Source organism: Podarcis muralis, chromosome 10, assembly GCF_964188315.1.
Source record: "Podarcis muralis chromosome 10, rPodMur119.hap1.1, whole genome shotgun sequence".
In the NCBI taxonomy this organism is placed as follows: Eukaryota; Metazoa; Chordata; class Lepidosauria; order Squamata; family Lacertidae; genus Podarcis; species Podarcis muralis.
This window is the reverse complement of record NC_135664.1, coordinates 51,398,984-51,419,758: the sequence shown is the minus strand read 5'-3', so window position 1 is coordinate 51,419,758 and position 20,775 is coordinate 51,398,984. Positions and strand designations below refer to the sequence as shown.

Sequence of the window (20,775 nt, the reverse complement as noted above, 5' to 3'; positions counted from 1 at the left end):
ATAACTGTTTTCTTCAATTTGCAGAATTGACGACTGCTTCTGTGCTTCTCGGAAGCTCGATGCAGTAGCCACAGAAGCCAAATTCAAGCAGGACCTTGGGTTCCGAATGTTGACCTGTGGCCGTACAGATCTGGTCAAACAGGCCATATCTTTGTTGGGGCCTGATGGAATTAACAGCATGAGTGATCAGGTAAAAAGAAAGAAAGAAACTGATTTTTACTGATTTTTTTAAACAATGGGTTGACAATTTGAAATTGTAAAATTGGGGATATATATATAGAGAGAGAGAGAGAGAGAGAGAGACTATTGAAGAAAATATGCATGGGATTCTTCTCAAAGAATAACCCATCAGAGTTCCACACACACTTTTCTCTTTCTTACAGTCTGGTTAAACCTTTTTATGAGATGCAATTTGGAATGTGGACTGTGGAATATGGACTGGGTGTGTACTCCCATGTGTGGGGTGAAATAACGTCTCTCTTCCAGACCTATTTTCTCACCCGTCCTCAAGTTTAGAATGTGGTTGTTTTTTCCCCTGTGACTCTTGTGCTGCACATAACTATTCTTTCCTAACTGCATCTGTGTCTAATGCCATTGTGAAAGTTAACACTAATCACAAGGGATATGTGTTGATCAGCTGCAGTGGGCATCACAGATTAATACAGATTGCAGCCAGGAAGTCTTTGTAGTGAAGGGTCAGTTAATCTAATTTTCCTCCAAACAGGGCAGCATTTCCCTAGAGCTAGCAACTTTCAACAGTGCTGTCTGGCATTTCATTTAAAATTAAGTCACTGTGTATCATGGACAATTGTACAAAAGCATCTACTCCTCCAACTGTTAGCAATATTGGCAGTCAGTATAAAGTGCCCGAGTCTAACGTGTCAAAAAGAAGCTCATTAAATTGCTAGAGGAACATTTTCACAAAAGAAGGGCCCAATATTCTGATTTTTGTACAAGAGAAGTGTAACACAATGGATTCATGACACTGCAGAAGACAGTGGAGTTTTAATGTTTATCTTGATAAAGGCAAGGCAGTGTTCACAAAAACTGAGCAAAGGATTTTTGCAGGAAATTCTTAAAATTATACTTTTATTGAAAACATCCTACACCATAAGTGGCATGCCTTCTTATGACATCTACGAATCAAGCCTTAAATAAAACCATCCCATTGGAAGCTGATCAATGTGTTGACTTTAATGTTCCCACAGGGCATGACTCCACTGATGTACGCTTGTGTGAGGGGCGATGAGGCCATGGTTCAGATGCTACTGGATGCTGGAGCAGATCTAAATGCAGAGGTGAGACTGTTTTTGTGCTTACATGCGTTTAGCTCACATTTTCATGAACATGTCAAATTTATGGAGAGCTGCAGCTATCCGAAATCAAGGATGCGAACCTCCTTGGGTCTTCCCAGAGCAACTTGGTATTGAAATAAAATCTATTTAAGAAGACTAAAAAAGAAAAGAAAAAGGTTTTCTTTAGTGTCAAATCCAGATTAAATGTCATAGGGCTACCATCCTGAACCATATTCAGGAGCTTCAGAGCTCTCATCCATCTACCACATTTTCTCCTCTGCAACATATGATACATGGATTTGGTGAAGAGGAGAGAAGCAGCACCCTCTGGAGTCAGGGCTCACTGATATCAGCTGCAGTGGTTAGCTGTCAACACCATCAAAGACCTAGCTCTTTCAAGGTGGTGGTAAATCTGTGTCTGTGCTGTACCACTTCCAATTCTTGTCAGGAATTGCTTAAAATGAGTGTTTTTCCTTTAAAACCAAAACCAAAATGAAAAGCCTCCACACAGCAGACTATGCATCAAACAGAAGAGTAGCTAGGCTAGCATTCTACCTAGTGTGCTAGTTTTCTAAGTTCAGGAAAGCATTTTGCATAGAGGAATATTTGGCTATCTGAGCCCCTGCTTGCATTCTGCAGTGGTACAGTCCAGACATAACTTAGCCACTTCAGGAGAAACAGACCAACAAATGACTTGTTGGTTCAAATCAGAGAGCAGTGTGGAGAAGCAAAAATTACAAGTGACAGAATTTAATCCATATGAGATCTTTGCCTTTGTAGAGGCAGCTGTTTACATATGGTCTTGCCTCTGCTTGGGAACATAAAATACTGTGTGGTTGGGATGATGTTGTTAGTTATTCTTATGCTGGCAACATGCATCAACTGTGTCAACCTACCTACCCACAATTTAGGGCTTGCCCCATACTTTCTAGGCACAGGTCTGAGCAACTTGATTTTGAAAAACCAGTATATGAATTCTGTAAAATGTGGCTGGAATGCATTTTGGTAACTAAGTTTGATTTGGACAGTCTTACAGCACAATCCTGTGCATGTTTTTCTGGAAGGAAATCTAACTGTATTCATTGGGCCTAACTTCCTGGTAAGTGTGTATAGGATTACAGCTATGCAGTGCTCTACTATACATAGCCACTTAGAAGTAAGTCCCATAAAGTTAAATTGGTCTTTCTCCCATGTAACTTTGTGTGCACACATAGTTGAGATTAAGGCCAACTGAACTCAATGTGACACACTTTGAGTAGACCTGTACAGGATTGTGCTGCACAGCAACAGACTTACTGTACTGTTAATGAAGGAAAGCTTATTTATTATATTGAATAAATATGGGATTTTTTTATTGTGATCATTGTCTGACAGACTCAGTATGCCAGTTTCATTGAATATATTGTGATTATTGTGATAAGAGTGTCTGTATAATATTCTTGGTTAAAGACCAACTTCTTTTCCTGTCTACACCAAAAATTTGTAGGTTATCCATCAAACAGACTCTGCCTGTCTGTGATCTAAACTATCAATATAGAAAAATAGTGTGTTTTATATAGCTGTCAAGAATAATAATTTCAGTATATGTTGTCTGAACATACTGGTATATATTTGGTTCATTATTTGTATTCCATTTGAATCATGGCAGCTATCAAGTTAATTTGTCTAAATTAGCATACAAGTTTATAATATAAGAAAAATGTGCTAAACAAACCAAGTCATTGTTTCCACACAGATTGATATAATTATTGTACAGTGACTGAAAAATTGAGATTTAAGGCTGCAGTCTTTATAACCCTTTCTAGGGAGATTGCCCTGTTGAAAGCAGTGGGACATAATTCTGAGTAGGCATGCAAAAGGATTGCATTGCAAATGAGCCCTTTTACCATCCTTACCAAAGCAGGTGCATATGAGAGAGAATCTGCATTTTGCAAAGTTCCAAAATACATTAAGTCAGTTTGGTTTGTTAGCAAGTGAAATCCACTATTGTTTGGTTACTGTTTGCTGAAATATGTGGTTGGTTGTTAACTTCAGTTCTCAGGATGTTCTCACCCATGATGCTAAGAGGTCTTCAAGCCTGCAGTGCTTCACTTGAGTGTGTTGCCAGAGTGGAATAGACAGGAGAGAGCCATTTGCACATAGAATGTATTTTCTTAACACAGTTGGCTTTGCCATTCATAACAGAGGTGCAGGAAATGCACAAAGCAATTTAAAAAGCATCATTTCTGAAACTTGCTTTGGAGTCGATTTGCACAATAAAAAAAATGCTTGGCTGTGGGTGAAACAGTTGTCACACGTTAGCAATCACAGACCCTTTTTAGTTATGCACTAATAGAATGCAATCCGCTTACCATATAGAAACAGCATTAATTGCATGTAAGCAATTAACATGAACATGCTTTCAAATTAAAAACAAAATACAGTATCACCGGTGGGGCCCAAGCAGGATTGGAACTGCAACGTGCTGAGAAGGGCGTGTGTGTTTTAACCCTTCAACCTCTGTGGCAGTTCTGATAAAACACGTGTATCTCTCCCAAAGTCCAGGAGGGAGCTTCCTTATGAGCCTATCTTTCCCTATACACTGCAGTCCCAATTCTGCTCTCCCTGCAGCAGCTATTTAATTTTTATTAAATGTGCACATTTTTTTTTAAAAAAAGTATTCTGTTGGTTTTCATAGGTGCACGCTAACTGTTCTCATACAATTAACCTCAAACTTCATTTGGTCCCAGGTTTCTATTGAGACTTTCCAGAGGGGCAGCCATATTACAGCAAAAACAAGCTTATTGTAGCATAAGCTGTTGTGGGTCAGAACCAAATTGTGAGATGTAGTAGTCAGACTTCAGCACATGCCTTTCCTCTGCTTTTTATGTTTTATTTTTACCTTCTGCCAAGGAAAAAGAAATGTACTCCTGTTGAAGCTAAGGGATATATATCCCATCTGCTTTCATACAGTCTGAGCATGAGAACTGCAAATATAGAAAGTACATTGCCGAGATTTTGCTGTCCTTTCAATTTCCTTGCTCACCCTCAAACATCGCAAAGTGGCCTAGCATGGGAGTGCTCAGAGCCGAAATTGAGATTCATGGACATTCTTTGTTATACATGAAACAAAAGCATGATTGGGTTGGCAACTGCTGTGGCACGCTCAGGAGCAATCAGCTGCAACTACTCTCATGAATCCCGAATTCTTACTGTGTTTGGCCACTTTAGAAGCTATAGATATTGCCATAGGGATATCTATTCCCCTTGTGAAGAGAAAGTGCATCTCCAAAGGGAAAACAGTTCCTTTAAAATGATAGATGGATTTCTTTGCTGTCAAATCATCAGCGGAACAGAAAATAATGCAGGGGTCAATTCAGTGTGTGTGTGTGTGTGTGTGTGTGTGTGTGTCTGCACCTAATCAAAATCCACTGTAGTCAATTAAAAAAGAACATGGTGTAATTTTAGGGCTGAAAATGGCATTTAAACATTAAATCTAAATGAGTGATTTTTCACACCATCTTCCTTCAGGGATCTGTTTGCTTTCATTTGTTTCACATTTTTTAGAAAACTGACCTCATTTGTACCTTTTGGCTTAATTAATGGAACATAATTATTTTCACATTCACACTTCTCCATATTTTGCAATACAATTCTCGGTTCAAAAAGTGTACCAAAATGTTAAAAAATTGATATTGTAGGATAAACTAACATTTAGTAATGCACATGAAGATACAAAATGCATAGTTAAATACAAATTTTGGTGTAGATTTTTTTATTACTAGATATCTCACATATGACTTTGGAAACAGGACAGAAAAGATTTATGGATGAATACAGCGATCTCTTTCTGAGAAGTGCATCAGAAAGGAACCCTAGGAATCTGGAGAGTGTTTGGGGGCATATTTTATGGTGCTTACTAAATTATAGTGGGGTATTTGGGTTTCAGCATTGCCTTGTAAACTGAAAGTACTCCATAGGACATACAGTACTCACTGTTCCCCTTCATCTCCTTACTATATAGGGGGAACTGTGATCAAGTTGTCTTTCAGGGACGACTGTCCACCATTCCTGATCTTCTCATTCAAGAATCTCCATAAAGCTTCCAATGAAGCACATTGTTCTTTGGAATGCAATTTAAAAACCATGGATCTAGATGATAGTTATGAGATCCTCAATCACAGCTCGTAGCTAATAGACCAATAGCAATCAGGTACAATAGAAGTGGCATAGGCACAGAATAAAGTTAAGGAAGTGTGTTGATTTGCTAAGTAACATTTTGATTAGATAAAAGGGGGATGGGAATGCAGAGGGTTGTATCCAGCGGTGACTTTGCCTTGGTGGAAAGGGGTTCCATTAGCCAAAGTTGGAGAAACTGATTTTTTGCTGACCACCCCACCTTGCCTATTTGCAGCTCTCCACCCTGTATCCTGTTCTGTTCCAGAAGGTCCTTAGGAACTGCTTTTAGCAGGGGGTGAACTGTAGGGTGCAAGTGGGTGGCAAAACGTGTGAGAAGAAGCACTTTTCCGCAAGGGCACCAGCACTATTGGATGCAACCCAGAGACAATAATGGTCTAGAGTGCCTTTTGCATGCTTGCTTGCTTTTTCCTCTGTACCAAAGTGTGCCTGGCATTCTGACGAGCTTGTTTTGTTTAGATATAGCCTTTCCCCCTCCCCTCAAGAGCCATTTATGAAAGAAAACTCCTTTATCTGTTTATAGGTTATCAGTACTCCTCATAAATATCCATCCGTCCACCCCGAGACCCGCCATTGGACCGCTCTGACATTTGCTGTGTTGCATGGACATATTCCTGTAGTTCAGGTATTGCTGTATTTCCCTCTGCTCCATCTCATATTTTCTTTCCCATTTGTTAGGTTTTAATTGGCGTTCATCCCCATAATTGGCAGCCATTCTCATATTGGTTCCTCCTGCTTCTTCTTTGTTTGCTGTTTAGATAGAGATAGATTATATATATATATAATAGCATTATTATATATAGTTATCAGTAGGACTGCAATCCTAAGCATGTTTACTAGGGAGTAATCCCTAGTGGACACAATGGGACGTACTTCCAAGTAAACATCTGTAGGATTGCACTGTAAGCCAATATGAAGCATAAACAGGGCAATTTTAAAATGAAGCTGTACCAGTTATGTCCTGCCGACTCGTTCTTGGCCATGTGTTTTGTGTTTCTCTGTATTTGTGTTTTTCTGTTTCTTTTTCTAATTTTACTGAAAGTAAAAGCTCTGTTCCTTTTTTTCTAATGTTAGTGAACATAATGTTAATCTGGTTTCTTCTCCCCCGTCCCTGCAGTCCTTTGTTATGTTCCAAAGCTAAAAAGACTGATTCAACTCATAGATAAGAATAATGCTAAATAAAGAAAATGTAGAGCAGTCATTGCCAACCTGGTGCCAACTTGGACTGCAACTCCCATCAGCCTCAGCCAGCACCTGCTATTCCTCTCTCAGAACACCCATCCAATGAATTCTGATAAGTCAACAAACAAAAAGAAACATTCCGTTGTGCACTGCATAATTAACAGTGGAATGCATGGCCGTGAGATGCTGGTTATTATCACAAGCTTGGATGGAGGATGGATATATCAGTGGTTATAAAGCCTTGACAGCTGAAACTAGAACCTCCACATTAAGCGATGCTATACCTCTGATGGCCACAAGCATAGTGACTACTTCTATCACGCCCCGCTTATGAGCTTTGCAGGGGCATCTGATGGGTTTATCTCAGCTAACTGTGATCCAGGAAGGCTGTTTTTATGTTGTCTGTCTTTAATATGATTTTCCCCATGGCATTATTTTGTGGTGAACGGATGTATCTGCAGCATATCATCTAATGCCCTGTCTGTTTGTGCAACTGATAGGGCTGTCCTCCTATGGGTCCATGACCAATACAGTCAGCCCAATACATTCTTCCAGTGCTATCTGTTGCCACTTTCACAGTTTCCTTGATTCAGTCATTTAAAGCATTTTCATTGTTTCTAGAGAAGTGTGGCATTTTTCAACCACACCACATCACTTTTATCTAAGCAAATTACATACACCAGATTGATCTCTCAGGTGCTTGCCAGTGTGGCTGGGCTGCAAGGTAAAAATTGCACACCTTAATCTAGAGCCCTGCTAAATTGTTATGCTGCTACTTTGGTTGAACAGAGAATGAGGAGATACCCAGAATGAGGCATAGAGGGGACACATCTGACCTGTTCTGTCTCTCTCCCCTCCCCCATAGTAACAATATGCATTTCCAATTCTTTTTCACTAGATATACCAGTCGGGATTTATTTAATTTTCCTTGAAAAAGTGGCTATGTAATACTTCTGAAGAGTTTAATTTGCTGATGCTTATATATTGTACAATTTACAAACATCTTAGTTACTCTGACAGACAGACAAAAATAATTATTTGCATTTAGAAGGTCCCTGGTTTAGTCCCTGGAACCTTCAGTGAAATGGATCTTGGAAGGCTGATCTGGGAGAAATAACTGCCTGATAAACAACATTTTGTTTATTTTTGTTTATTCATTATTGCATTAATACCCCAATTTCCCTCGAAGAATATCAAGGTGCCGTATGTGGCTCTCTCCCTTTCACAACAACACTGGGAGGTAGCTTAGGCTCATCACTAGTGACTGGCCCAAGGTCACACAGCGGGCTTCATGGCTAAGTAGGGATTTGAACTTTGGTCTCCTAAGGTCCTAGTCTGATACTCTAACCAATACACCACACTGGCTTTCTGGAGAATTGCTGCCATTGTGCACAGTACTGGGCTTGATAGACCAATGGTCAAAAGTCAGTAGAAGTTCACATGACTATACTGATCTTAAATAAACTAAGGCTGACCTTTAGGTGAAAGGCTTCCCCAAACCCTTAGCTCTTTTTTTACTGCATCTTTTCCCAACTCCCAGAATCCCATTAAAGTGAGGGTGGAAGGTGTTTCCCTCAATCTGGTGAGCTTCAGAATGATATTATGAGAGGCTTCCCTTATAACATCTATTTCAGTGAAATCGTTGGGAGTTTTAAGTGCACAAATTAGTCATGTCCCACTGATTGCTAGTTCGCATAGCCTTCAGGCATGTACATGACAATTAGGTGCACTGTGCAGGGAATTGTGAATGGTCCACACTTGTTTAAATGGCCAGGTATTTCTGCAATGAACTTAATTATTGGGGGGAAAATAAGGTGTGCGGGTTCTTTCCATCTGAGCTGAACTTTTTACAAGCCTTAATTTGGGTGTGCCCAAAGAATTTGCTCCATCACTGGCATAGGCTGCCATTTTGTATTGCTTTATTTTATCAACATATTTTTTAACAACTTTCAAGATACAAGCCTTTTCAAGGCAAGAAAATGTAATTCACCAAAACATCTGCATAAAACATTCCACTTGGGTGCTACACAAGCCAAAGAATATTGTGTCAGTAATGGTTAAAACTACAACTCATAAAGTGTAGGTTAAATGTCATTAATCAATTAAAAGCAGTCTGAAACATCCAGGTATTTAAGGTTCATTTAAAAACAGGTCCCGTTCACATACTACATTAAATCACAGCTTTGCTGTTCTCCTGCTTCTCCTCTTGCTGAATGGAAGCTATGGTTTAATGCAGACTTTGCCAATCTGGCGCCCTCCATATGTTTTGTACTACCACTCTCGCAGATGAAGCCGCAGATGCTGACGGAGGCTGATAGAGTTGTAGTCCAGAACATCTGGAGAGCACTAGGTTGGTAAGACTGATTTAATGAGATGAGCTACCCAGGAGTGCCCAGGGGACTGCTTCCCTGCAGACTTGGGCAACATGAAACACGTTGCGCTTCTCAAAACCGTTTAAGCTCCAGCTCTGTTAGAGTTTGTCATTCCAATACAAACAACCCCATGCCTAAAGCGTATACCAGTCTTAACCTACATATGCTGTCTGTAGAACATTTCCCCAAACCCACACCTTTTTTAATGCCTGTAACATATAAACCTGGTTTATAAAAAGCTTCACTTTTCTAGCACCAGGGTTTTTCAAATGGTGCTGCAATATACTTTTTATAGGGAGTCAAGAGAAAACAAGGAAAGGAGCTTACTGGCACCCAGAAATGAAGCACTAAACTGTTGGGTTAGGTGAGCTTAAATGCATGGAACATGACATCTCATTCCATCCAATGCCTTCTTCTTTCCTACTTTTCCGCATTCCTCCCTTTATTGAAGACGAATGAAATACTGTCTGAATAACCAGCAACAGAAGTGGGGTGGAGAAAAACATCCCTGGGTGGTCAATTGGCAACCAGTTGTTGTGTAACTTGGCCCTGAATTGGGTGGCCTTTAAGGCAGTTAAACTTCCTTCTGCATCTGTGGAGCCTCCCAAATTCTTACTGTCACATTTAAATCAGCAGCTTTAAATGGTGAATTTCCTTTTGTAGCTGTTGCTGGATGCAGGAGCCAAAGTAGAAGGTTCTTTGGAACATGGTGATGAAAATTATTCAGAAACTCCCTTGCAACTGGCAGCAGCTGCAGGTAAGGATTTTTCTGATCATGAACATTCCTTAGCTTAAAAAAAAATGTGGCTAAAGGGAGTGAAAAGCACTCACTTTTATTGATTTACAGGAAATTTTGAACTCGTTAGTTTGCTTTTGGAGCGAGGTGCTGACCCCATGATTGGAACCATGTACAGGAATGGCATTTCCATGACTCCTCAAGGTGATATGAACTCCTTTAGCCAGGCTGCTGCACATGGACACAGGTAGAGTTGGAAATGCTAATTTAAATGTTTTAAATGTTCTCTTTGTGTCATGATGCAAAAATTGCAAACTGTGCTTCTGCGTTGTACATATGTTTTTACATACGTAAGCATGCTACCAGATATGTGAATAGATATTAGCCACAGCAGCTAGATGGAACCTAGCTGTATTTCTGGGGCAGTATTTCTGAGTGCCAAAAACATTGCTAGAAACAGACAATGGAGGAAGGGCCTTCTGTCGTTGCTGAGCTATAGGTGACTGTCGAGAGGGGAGACAAGTCAGCGCTGGGAGATCAGCACAAAGAGAACAAGCCAGGAGTCCCAAAAAGGGGAGGAGAGAGAATATAATTGCCTGGACAAAGTTCCAGCCTGAACAGGAAGCCTTTGTAGCTATTCTAGACAAGGAGGACTAATGGTCATCCAAGGTGGGCAGAGTCACATATATTATCTAGGGAGATGCTCCAAGCTATAGCTCTGATGGCTTAGCACATGGTGTAGCTGTCTGGAGCAACTCTTGACACCCTCCCACCCTGCTTGCAATCTCCCAGAAGCATCTGGCTGCCCACTGTTCAAAAAGAGCAATGTAACTTTGGTCTAATCTTGGAGAATCCTTATGTTCTTAGTAAAATGTCTGTGAAAGGCAGTCTGCCTGTTTTCTTTTGAAGTTCATCATCATCAAACCTTTTATTGGCATCACGTACAAACATCCAAAACAATCAATACAGAATTACCACTTCCCCAGTGGCACAAAACATTTGCTAAAAGAAAGGAGGCAGAGCAGTCTATCGTCACATCTCTAGGTCTCCAGGGAGATCAGACGTCTGCAGTATATTTCGACAACAAAAAACCAAATAGAGATATTTAGCCACTAACTTGGTGAGCTCCTGATCATTCCCCAGTAATAGAAAATGTATGACCTCCAACTCTAGTTTCCATTTGGGGATACAGAGTTGATCTAGAAATTACTGATAGAGATCAGCATATAGTTTACAATTAAGAACCATATGTGTAAGGGTTTCCAACAGGTGGTCTTCACATGGGCAAATTCTTTCTCCTTCCACCCTGCCTGAGAACTTTCCCCAAAGGAGGTTGGGGAAATAGAAGTTAAGGCACTGGCTGCAGTCCTGTGATCCACAGCTGCATCTTAACTAGATTTCCTCCTTAGTTTTTCTAGGCAGCAGATCTCAGTGTGGCTTTCAGGATTACATGCTTATGAAAAATGGAATTCGGAAGGGGCTTCACTGGGAGGTGGTTATGTAGTCCTGTCCATTGCAGAATTGAAAGATCTCAACTATGGTCCCTGTGCAAGATGAGGAGCTTGGTAAATAGTTGGAAGCTTTGGGAGAGGTCTGTGAGAATCAAAGCTGAGTGCAGGAAGCAATCCAAGAGCTGGTCAGTCTGAAGGACTAGTGAGGACTGCAGGCACAGAACTATCGATCTGCCAAGTCTGGAGAAAGCAGCAAGGCAAGGGGGGTAAAGAACCACAGGAGGTCAGACCTAAAGGGGATGATTTAAAGGCTGGGAGAGAGGGGTCTAAGGACAGAAGAAAGGTCACAAGAAATGAAAGTGATTTTAAGGTGGGAAAGAGAGGAGGAATAAGCATGCCAGATGCACATATCTACCGATGTGTGAGATAGAAAGATTGAGGCCTGGTTCATACATGCATGTGAATCACTGAAAGGCTGATAACTCTGAATGTTTAAATAGTTCCACTGAAAATAATTACCTCTCAGGTGTCATGAGGTGACAAACAAGCTCTCTATGGTGTTAGATCAGCGATGACCCACTTTCACAGCTATGTCCTACCTTGGTGTTGCAGTGACCAAACATGCACATGTGGTCTCTCTCTTAGAGGGAAGGATCTGTATGTCTGTGCAAGAAGCCAAGGATTGCAAGGAGTTAAGGTGGAAAAGGCAGATTCTCCCAATCCACAGTACAAAACCCTGAAGAGTTATCTTTGCCACCAGTCTTGCTTTACTGTTCTCTGAGCCCCTCCAGCAAAGTTCTGCTCCCACTCCCTCATTTCCTTCCTGAGTTTTATTAATTCAGGGGCTGAACTGATACCCTTCTATAGAGGGAGCTTAGCTGTCAAAGCCTGCACTTACTTATCTATTTAGAAATTTTTTATATATACACCACTGTATCAAATATATATATCACCACGGTTTACAATAATATAAAGATATAAAACCAGACAGTAAAATCATAAAAAGTTAAAAGAAGTCAAAAGCATAAATAAAACCAGCAGATCACTACTCATGTATTCATAATTGCCTTCTGCTTTGTGCTTTGCTTTCAGCACACAAACTCTCAATTTACCCGGGAGATCACGGGATTGCTACTCTATGTACAGGGATGGAGAAACCGTGATCCTCCAGATATTGTTGGAGGGCCAACTCCCATCAGCCCAAGCCAACATGGCCAGTGGTCATGATAGGAGCTGGAATCTAATAGCATCAGAAAGGCCACAGATTCCCTACCTGTGACTTAATGCATTGTCACCTTCAGGGTCTACAAATCGCAACAGTTGTAACTCAGCACAGAGTACACTTGAGATTCTCAGGAATCTGAATTATCTGCCAGATACCCAGTTCTGCCCTAAATTCTATAAAGATGCGCAGGAAAATCTCAACATCTCTAGCTGTAATGTGGAGTAAGAATTTGCTGCAGCCTCATATTGGCTAAGGATGAATACAGATGTAACATCTGGATAGCAGTGGGCTTGTTTGTTAAGCTAGCAGTGCAAGCATACCTTTCCCCTGTTGAGGGTTGAGCTCTGAATAAACAGATTCTGCATGCTTGTAATCAAATCTGATAAGCTAGTGTGTGCAATGTCACCGAAGAGCCTCTCCCAAACCCAGAACAGTTTGCAACTGTTTATTTTAGTTTTTTCGTTTTTTTAAAAGGTGGATGAATGTATAAACAAATAAGTGTACAATTGGTTCTTTAACTGAGAAGAGATGTAGCTTCCTTGAAGCTTTCGGTGGTGGCCCCAGGATTCAGTTTGATGGAATTTCTATCTATTGGGCAAATTGTACACCCAGCCAGGCAGCCAGGTCCATCAGTGAGCATCTCTTTAAATGCCACATCTGTCTTCACCCTGAGAGCTGTGGATTGTGCTATCGACTGGAAATATTGAATATGTATCCCCCTTTATTTCATTGCATGGGATAACACACACCCATCCTCTTGACTAACAGGGGAAATATCTTTCCTCCCTCTATAAATACATTCACACACTCGTTAGCCCATCTGCTCTGGAAACATTGCTTATTCTATCCCCCACAGGACTGAACATGCGCAGCTAGCAAGATCTAAGCATATAAGGTAGGTGGGAGGTAAGGGAGAAGATGCACCCTGGTTTTGATTGATTGTTTCTAACAGTTCATCAATTGGGAGTGTCTCCATTGAAGACGAATGGCATCACACAGGTGTAAGCCTGTTGATGAGCAGAGGATGAGAGTCTCTGTCCTGGATGCTGGACTTGCAGCTGCAAGCCCAAATAAGTTATACTGCGCAAAGAAAGGCATTGCTTGAAAGCTGATTTGCTAAAGGATCTAGTTAGGTGAACTAACTAGATTTAGCATTCGCTAGATAGCTAGTTGGCTCTGGCTTAAACTGTTAAGAGTTCCAACCCAATGGCCTTTCTCCTCCCCCACCCCCACTCTCTTTTTGCCCTGTGATTGACAGGAACGTGTTTCGTAAGCTGCTTGCTCAGCCGGAGAAGGAGAAGAGTGATATCCTGTCCCTGGAGGAGATACTGGCTGAGGGAACTGACTTGGCAGACAGTGCGCCAGCTCCTTTGTGCGCCAGCCGCAACAGCAAAGCCAGACTTAAAGCTCTGAAAGAGGCTATGTATCACAGTGCTGAGCACGGATATGTGGATGTAACCATTGACATCAGGAGCATAGGTCAGTTTTGGTTTCCTATGTGCTTTTCTCTCCCATGAGCAATGACTGTCAGAAATCTGGTTTGATGGCCTCTGTCAGCTGAGCTGACCATTTTTTATTTGTCCCAGAGTTCTTGTCAAGGCAGAAATTGGGTAACTTTCAGATGTGCCTGGGAATTCCGGAGAGAATTTTAATATTAAAAAGGGTTAAAATACATGGCTAGAGGTTTTTATTCTTCCTATCTTTGGCATTTTTGTAGATTAGATAGTAAATTGGGATTGTCTCTATCTGGACTAGATTACCTTTTAAATATGCTAAATGATATAAGTCTGACCATATTAAAGCACTTGTTTAAGTCATGACATCAGAAGCATCTCTTTGGATGTGCCCCACCTGTGCTTCTTCCCCTACCCCCACCTCCTGCCATCTCTCTTACTAAGGAGCTGCAATTTCTGTGAATTTTCCTATTTCTGTGATCATGTCCCAGTAGACTTTTGTGCTGTACTTTGGGTATTTGTAGTCCGTACACACACAAAGCAGCACAGGCATTACTTTTAAGCAGGGCAGTCACTCTGTTGAAGGAATCATATCCACTTAATTGTTTGAGAGCTAATTGATTAAATCTGGATACACTTGCATGTGAATAAACCATCATTCGAAAGAAAAAAAAATACCTTCTTTGATTTTACACCTAGGCACCCTTTTAATTGATTAAATGATGATTGATTTGATTAGAATGACATGCGACCCTCCTCTTAAGTGAGCACACTTTCATAACAAGAGACTGGTTGGGGGGGTACTTACTCATGAATAGATCCTTGGGTGAGAAGGGCTCTGTTTGACATTGCAGGGCAGAATCCTTTGCATGCCAGAAACTCAAAAGCAACTATCTTCTGGTCCTAGTCAATTTTTCACTTTAAAGACTAGGAAGGTCTTTTCTACCTTAGGAGTGAAATTGACTAGATTAAGAACTACTTGTTCTGGCATTGAAAAGGGAAGCTGAAGGCCTGTGCCAAAAAAGGAAGAGAGTTAAAAGCAGCAGTATCAAAGACCCAAGCAAAACAAAAACATATGTAAATAAGGAAGGCTATTTTATTCCCATTTCAAGAGCAACGCTTTTTCAAGAGAGGAGTTAACACATCTGCAATTAATAAACACATAAATAAAAAATATGTGAAAATGGTATGTTATTCTACAACATCAATAGCTGCTTATTTATCAAAAATAATAATTATGTTGTGGATTTGAGGCATGAAAATATTTAAAAGAGAGGCCAGTGTGAAACCTCTAATACTAATATCAAATAAATCTTTAATTCCTTTAATTTAAGTATGTTAGTTGACTTAAATCTTTAATTTAGGTATGTTAGCTTATAAGGCAGAGGTACAGAACCTGTGGCCCTCCAGATGTTGGACAGCAACCCTCTATGCAACAACATCTGGAGGACCACAGCATTCCCATCCCTGTTATAAAGTAAATAGCAAAACCATGCAGGGGAGAGGACAGGTTCAAGGCAACCTCTATGTAAGGGAAGAAACACTTAGTAGGTTCCTTTCTATGCTAAATGCTTACATCCAGAATAAGGATAGGGATAAATTTAGTTCAGTTCAAATGTTAAGGCGAACCTACGGAATTCCCCCTTTCCAAAACAATATTCAAACCGAAGCACAGTCATCCATCAAAACTTGCCCTTCTCCAAATGTTGTGATGCAGTTCTCCAACCCAATAATGTGTACCAAAAAAATCACCCATCCCTACTAGACTGCTATGGCAGCATATCTGTCGTGCTGTTATTTCTTGGTTAAAACTAAAAACACTTTTTCAACTATATTTTTTAAAGTAAAATATTAGCAAAATTCTACTAAAATGAAAGTGTCATAATGCTATGCTGCTAATTTTTAACAAATAAAGTGGGTGGGGGAATCCACTCGATCACTCCCACTTTAGCAATGTGTTCCTCCCCCCAATGATCCCTTCAAATGTATACATCAGATCTAAAACAAACATGAAATACCATGGGGTTGTTGGTTTCTTTGGGCATTTCATGGGTTGTAAAGGGCAACCCCATTTAAACGAATAAGTACTTACCACCAAAAAAACTAATTGATTTATTGTGTTTAATGGTCACTTGTAATTGTTTTCCAAGTGGCTACCAAAGGAAATTGGATTTTGCATACCCATGGGCATCTATGCCATACCCATTGGTGTAGCCGATGCTTAGCAAGATGAAATTATAGGGGGTGGGGAGTGCTGTATAGCAAGCCAGTTGCAGTTCTGCTTGCAGCTTACTTACAGCAGAAAAGCAATCATTTATTAGTACTAGGAGTCACCAGTCTGAAAGCAGCTGAGACATAAAAGATATACAGGGATTTATAGCTCATTGGGGGATGTTGACGAGTGTCAGTTCCGGGTGGGGTTTTTTTGTATGTGCGTGCAAGATGCTGTCAGTGTGCCCACCTCCCGCTGAGTTTGTACACTTCCTCCTCACCATCACTGTTGTCGCTGCCTGTTCACTTGCCTCTCCCCAAGGGAGAGGTGGGTCTTTCTGCATGTTCTTTTTTCTCATTTTTCTGCCTGCCTGCTTGCTTGAAAGGCCAATTGAAAACAGTAGCAACAGGAAAAAAGAGGAGCAACAGGCCCAGGAGGTTCTAAGGCTTGACAGTGGGCCCCAAATCAGGTGTGGGCTTTGTCAGGTGCCCATTGAGGCCAACTGCTAATGGTGATCCCAGCAGAGGAAACAGAATAGGTGGAATGGAATTCAAAATGTGGTCCAGCATAAGATCTCCGTGTCGTTAATCTAAACCTGGGTATTTAAGATATGTGCACATATTTTAGATAATTTTAAATTTTTATACAGGTGTCCCATGGACTCTGCATACATGGTTAGAGTCCTTGCGAACTGCCTTTCAGCAACACAGAAGACCACTCATCCAATGCTTGCTGAAAGAATTTAAATCTATTCAAGAGGAAGAATACACTGAAGAACTTGTCACGCAAGGGTTGCCTTTGATGTTTGAGATCTTGAAGGCAAGCAAGGTGGGTGAAACTGGCATTATTACACCACAATTGGGATATATTACTGTTATTATTTATTACTGCACTGCTCTTCTGTTCGTAAAACACTCAAAAGTGACTTAGCAAACAAAATGCTCAGATAAAAATATTAAACTATTACAAGAACATTGCATCACTAAAACCATCACAATTTGAGTGCAGAACAGTCTTTATATTAGCAAATGATCAAATGTTCAAAGCTTGTTGAAATAAAAAGGTTTTCAGCTGAAGTCACCCTGCTAAGATAGTATGCAGATCCATGTAGGACTGGGAGCAACTGTTAGCCAGTATCAGCAGTACTGGGCTAGATGGACCCATATTCTGGCTCCACGGAAGGCAGCTTTCTGTGTCCGTAATTCAGTGAAGGGCACAAGAAGAGGAAGGAGTAGGGAGGGAAGAACATGCAGACACAGCTGTCTTTCTCATAATGCTAAGCCATAGATTGGGGTCATAACGAGAACTGAGCCACTAAGGACAGATCCACACCATACATTTCAAGCACATGCAGTGCACATCTAAAGCTCATGAGTTACCCTAAAGGATGCTGGGAACTATAGGGTTTTAAGGGGGTTAATGATTGTAGCTCTGCGAGAGGGAACTTTCAGTTCCCAGTATTCTTTGGGGGGACTCATGTGCTTTAAATGTGTATTGTGTATGCTTTAACTGTATGATGTGGAACTGCCCTTAGACACTTAGTCAATTTTGCAAATGCATAAAAGCAACTGTGTCGCTTTAAAAAGAGAGAGCCAATGCTCTCCATCCACTGCAAGGATAGCTTAATATTCACACTCACAGTGAGCTCAAGAGCCGACAGAAGCCAAGTCCTTGCGGTAAAAGTGAGAGGCATGCAGGTCAGGCAATAAAATACAGGCAAGGGAGGCTGATATCCAAAGGAGCTGAGATGTTAGTTTAATCTAGCTGACTACTTAGAATGGTCCAAGAAGGGAATTGTGTGTGTGTGTGTGTCAGTTTTCAGATCAAATGAATTACTTTTCCCATGTTTGTTTTCCTCCCTTTAAGATTTTTGAGATGAGTTGATATGACCTATTTGGCTTTTAAAAAACACTCCTTACATGTTTACTAGGAATTTTTTTCCAGGCCCATTTTGAATTTCATGCCAAAGAGTTTGATACAGGCGTATGTTCACACATTTTGAATATTTCCTTTAAACAAATACTAAACAGGTTTTGTGTTTTTTTTTTGAAATGCAGTAATTTGACAAGGGTATGTATTAGTATTGTCAGAGATGTGAAACACACACACACATACACACACGTAGGGAAATTGGAGATAAACTTTGTTTCACTATATATAAACTAAAATAAAAAAAAGGTAAAGGACCCCTGACAGTTAAGGCCTGTCACAGATGACTCTGGGGTTGCAGCACTCATCTTGCTCTGTAGGCTGAGGGAGCCAGTGTTTGTCCGCAGACAGTTTTTCTGGGTCATGTGGCCAGCATGACTAAGCCATTTCTTGCGCAACAGAACATCGAAACCAGAGCAGCGCATGGAAACGCCATTTACCTTCCCGCCAGAGCGGTACCCATTTATCTACTTGCACTTTTTGGCGTGCTTTCGAACTGCTAGGTTGGCAGGAGCTGGGACTGAGCAACGGGAGCTCACCCCATCACGGGGATTCAAACCGCCGACCTTCTGATCGGCAAGCCCAAGAGGCTCAGTGGTTTAGACCACAGCGCCACCCGTGTTCCTTATATATATAAACTAGGTAACACAATACAGTGGAACCTCGGCTTTCAAGCATCTTGGAAGCTGAACAGCTGAATGCCTAAAAACCAGAAGTGAATGTTTCTGTTTTCGAACGTGCCTCGGAAGTTGAATGGCTTCTGAGGTGAGTTTCTCCAATCTCTCAATGGAATTTTCCGACCGCCCATTGTGTCTTGGTTGTCGAATGTTTTGGAAGTCGAACAGTCTTCCAGAACGGATTACATTCGACAGCAGAGGCACTGCTGTAGAATAGAAGCTAAGGAAAGGCTTCATTAAATTCTGTGCATGTGGAAGGAAATAAATTGTGCCAGGAGGAGGGGGAAGAGTAGCATTTTTTCTGAGCTTTTGCATCTCTATGTACCAAATCAAAGAAAAAAGACATGTTTATAAAATTTTAGTGAACAGGGAAGAATGGAATGAATCCCTTCCCTCTGCTTAAGGTGTGAATTCTCCCCTGAGGTAGTTTTATTCTAAATGCTGGTGACTGTTGTGGCATGTAGCATTACCTGTCATCACTTTCAGTACCTCTGTGTTAAAACAGTTCAGAATAACCTGGACCCGAAGTCTCCATAAATGTGCGTCTTGCATTCTCCATATGAGAAGTGAACATCAGGTACACCAATGTGGCATGCTAATATAACATGCAATTAACTACTGTCACAGAAAATATAGTGCAGCAGCATGGATTTATCTGGAAACTAACCTTGGATTACCCTGCACTTAAATCCTTAGTCATAATATCTCCCAATGGGATATTTCAACAGTGGTTTCACGAAGACCCCTGCTGTTTTTCATAACAAGGAAATGCTTGCTGAGACTTCCTGTGTTGGAATAAGAATGTACTGATTCTAGGACTTGTATGCCCTCTTCTGGTCTGATACTCATAGACCTCAGACTATGTTCTTAAATCTGAGCTTTTGCTACACAGGTTTTAAAAATCCCTTCAAAAGAGAGTCATGTCATTGCTCCCAGCAACAATTTTTGCATCACCTCTGATTAATTGTGCTCTGTTGTGAAAGACCCTTAGCTCAACTCTAACATTTTAAAAAATCTATTTTGTCAAACTATTTATTGCGTCTAGCTGTTACTACCAACCTCTTGGAGTTCCCTAGCTCACAAATGTTGACTAACGTTAATGATGTGTGTGCTTCTTAATAATGTACAAGTAATCTTACAAAGCGACACTTAATTAGTTTTCATGGAGCTCATACATGATTTGTACCCAAAGAAAACTCAGCGCAAAAAGAACTAGAGAGAATCAGGGCAGGCTGCCTTTTTAGAACTAAAGAATGTCCAGGGTAGAGAAGGATGATGTCATGCCATCTGTAGAAACCTAGGATGCTTCCAGACTGCCACTGTTTTCAGGTGGGATTCAATTATATACCAGCAAATCCAGGTTAAACAGTTATAGATGATTGGGAGATCCTCGATAATACACACACGCCCCCCAAATATTGGATTTGGGGTGATAAGAAATGTGGCAAGAAAATGCAGTGGAAAGTGTGTGATGGTGCTTGATGCAACATCATATGCAACATCATATAATCTTCCTGCTGCAAGCAAATCGGAATGGATGTTCATTAAATAGCCAGTGGCATCTAATCTCCCTGCAAACAGGTCAGAATGAATGCTCAAGAAAGAGGTTATCTGGAAGCACTGTCAGCAACAGGATATTGCTCAAGTGTTGAATGAGTTACTACTGGATAAGGAAGAGATGGTCATCTGAAGAGTCTTACACAAGGGCAGGGGAATGACAATAATAATCCCACATTTGTTGGTATTGTCTAATCTTACAAGAATAAGCTGGAAAAGCTAAATAGATACTTTGTGTGATAGCTGCCTTTTGGTTCAAAGATCAAACTATGGAGTGTCTTATGTTTAGGACAATACATTTCCTAGCCTTGTGCCATGTTTGTTAGCATTACCAATTGCTCAACAACTCCTCACTTCAGACTTCAGTCTAGACACTTACTTTAGCCATTCATTTTTAAGTAAGCAGGGACCATCAGCCAGTGGTGGACCATGTGCTTGCGTGCAAATGACCCTAGTTTCAAATACTCTCATACAGTAGGGCTGCCAAAGACCTCTGTAGCCGAGAGGAA

The 20,775-nt window shown here is 40.8% G+C and overlaps 1 protein-coding gene across 5 annotated transcripts in view; it reads left to right on the top strand.

Moving 5' to 3' along the window:
* The window catches only part of ABTB3 (ankyrin repeat and BTB domain containing 3), a 205,072-nt gene that overhangs the window by 169,847 nt on the left and 14,450 nt on the right, over nucleotides 1–20,775 (top strand). Inside the window, exons 5-13 of one of the 5 annotated variants that reach the window (XM_077935016.1) lie at nucleotides 25–190; nucleotides 1,209–1,298; nucleotides 5,995–6,096; nucleotides 9,689–9,782; nucleotides 9,873–10,008; nucleotides 13,294–13,332; nucleotides 13,696–13,916; nucleotides 16,753–16,931; nucleotides 19,215–19,286. In XM_077935016.1, the coding sequence (XP_077791142.1) occupies nucleotides 25–190; nucleotides 1,209–1,298; nucleotides 5,995–6,096; nucleotides 9,689–9,782; nucleotides 9,873–10,008; nucleotides 13,294–13,332; nucleotides 13,696–13,916; nucleotides 16,753–16,931; nucleotides 19,215–19,286 (1,099 nt within the window). The remainder of the gene's footprint in view (nucleotides 1–24; nucleotides 191–1,208; nucleotides 1,299–5,994; nucleotides 6,097–9,688; nucleotides 9,783–9,872; nucleotides 10,009–13,293; nucleotides 13,333–13,695; nucleotides 13,917–16,752; nucleotides 16,932–19,214; nucleotides 19,287–20,775) is intronic. The other 4 variants (XM_077935019.1, XM_077935017.1, XM_028747622.2 and 1 more) reach the window with 4 other exon arrangements.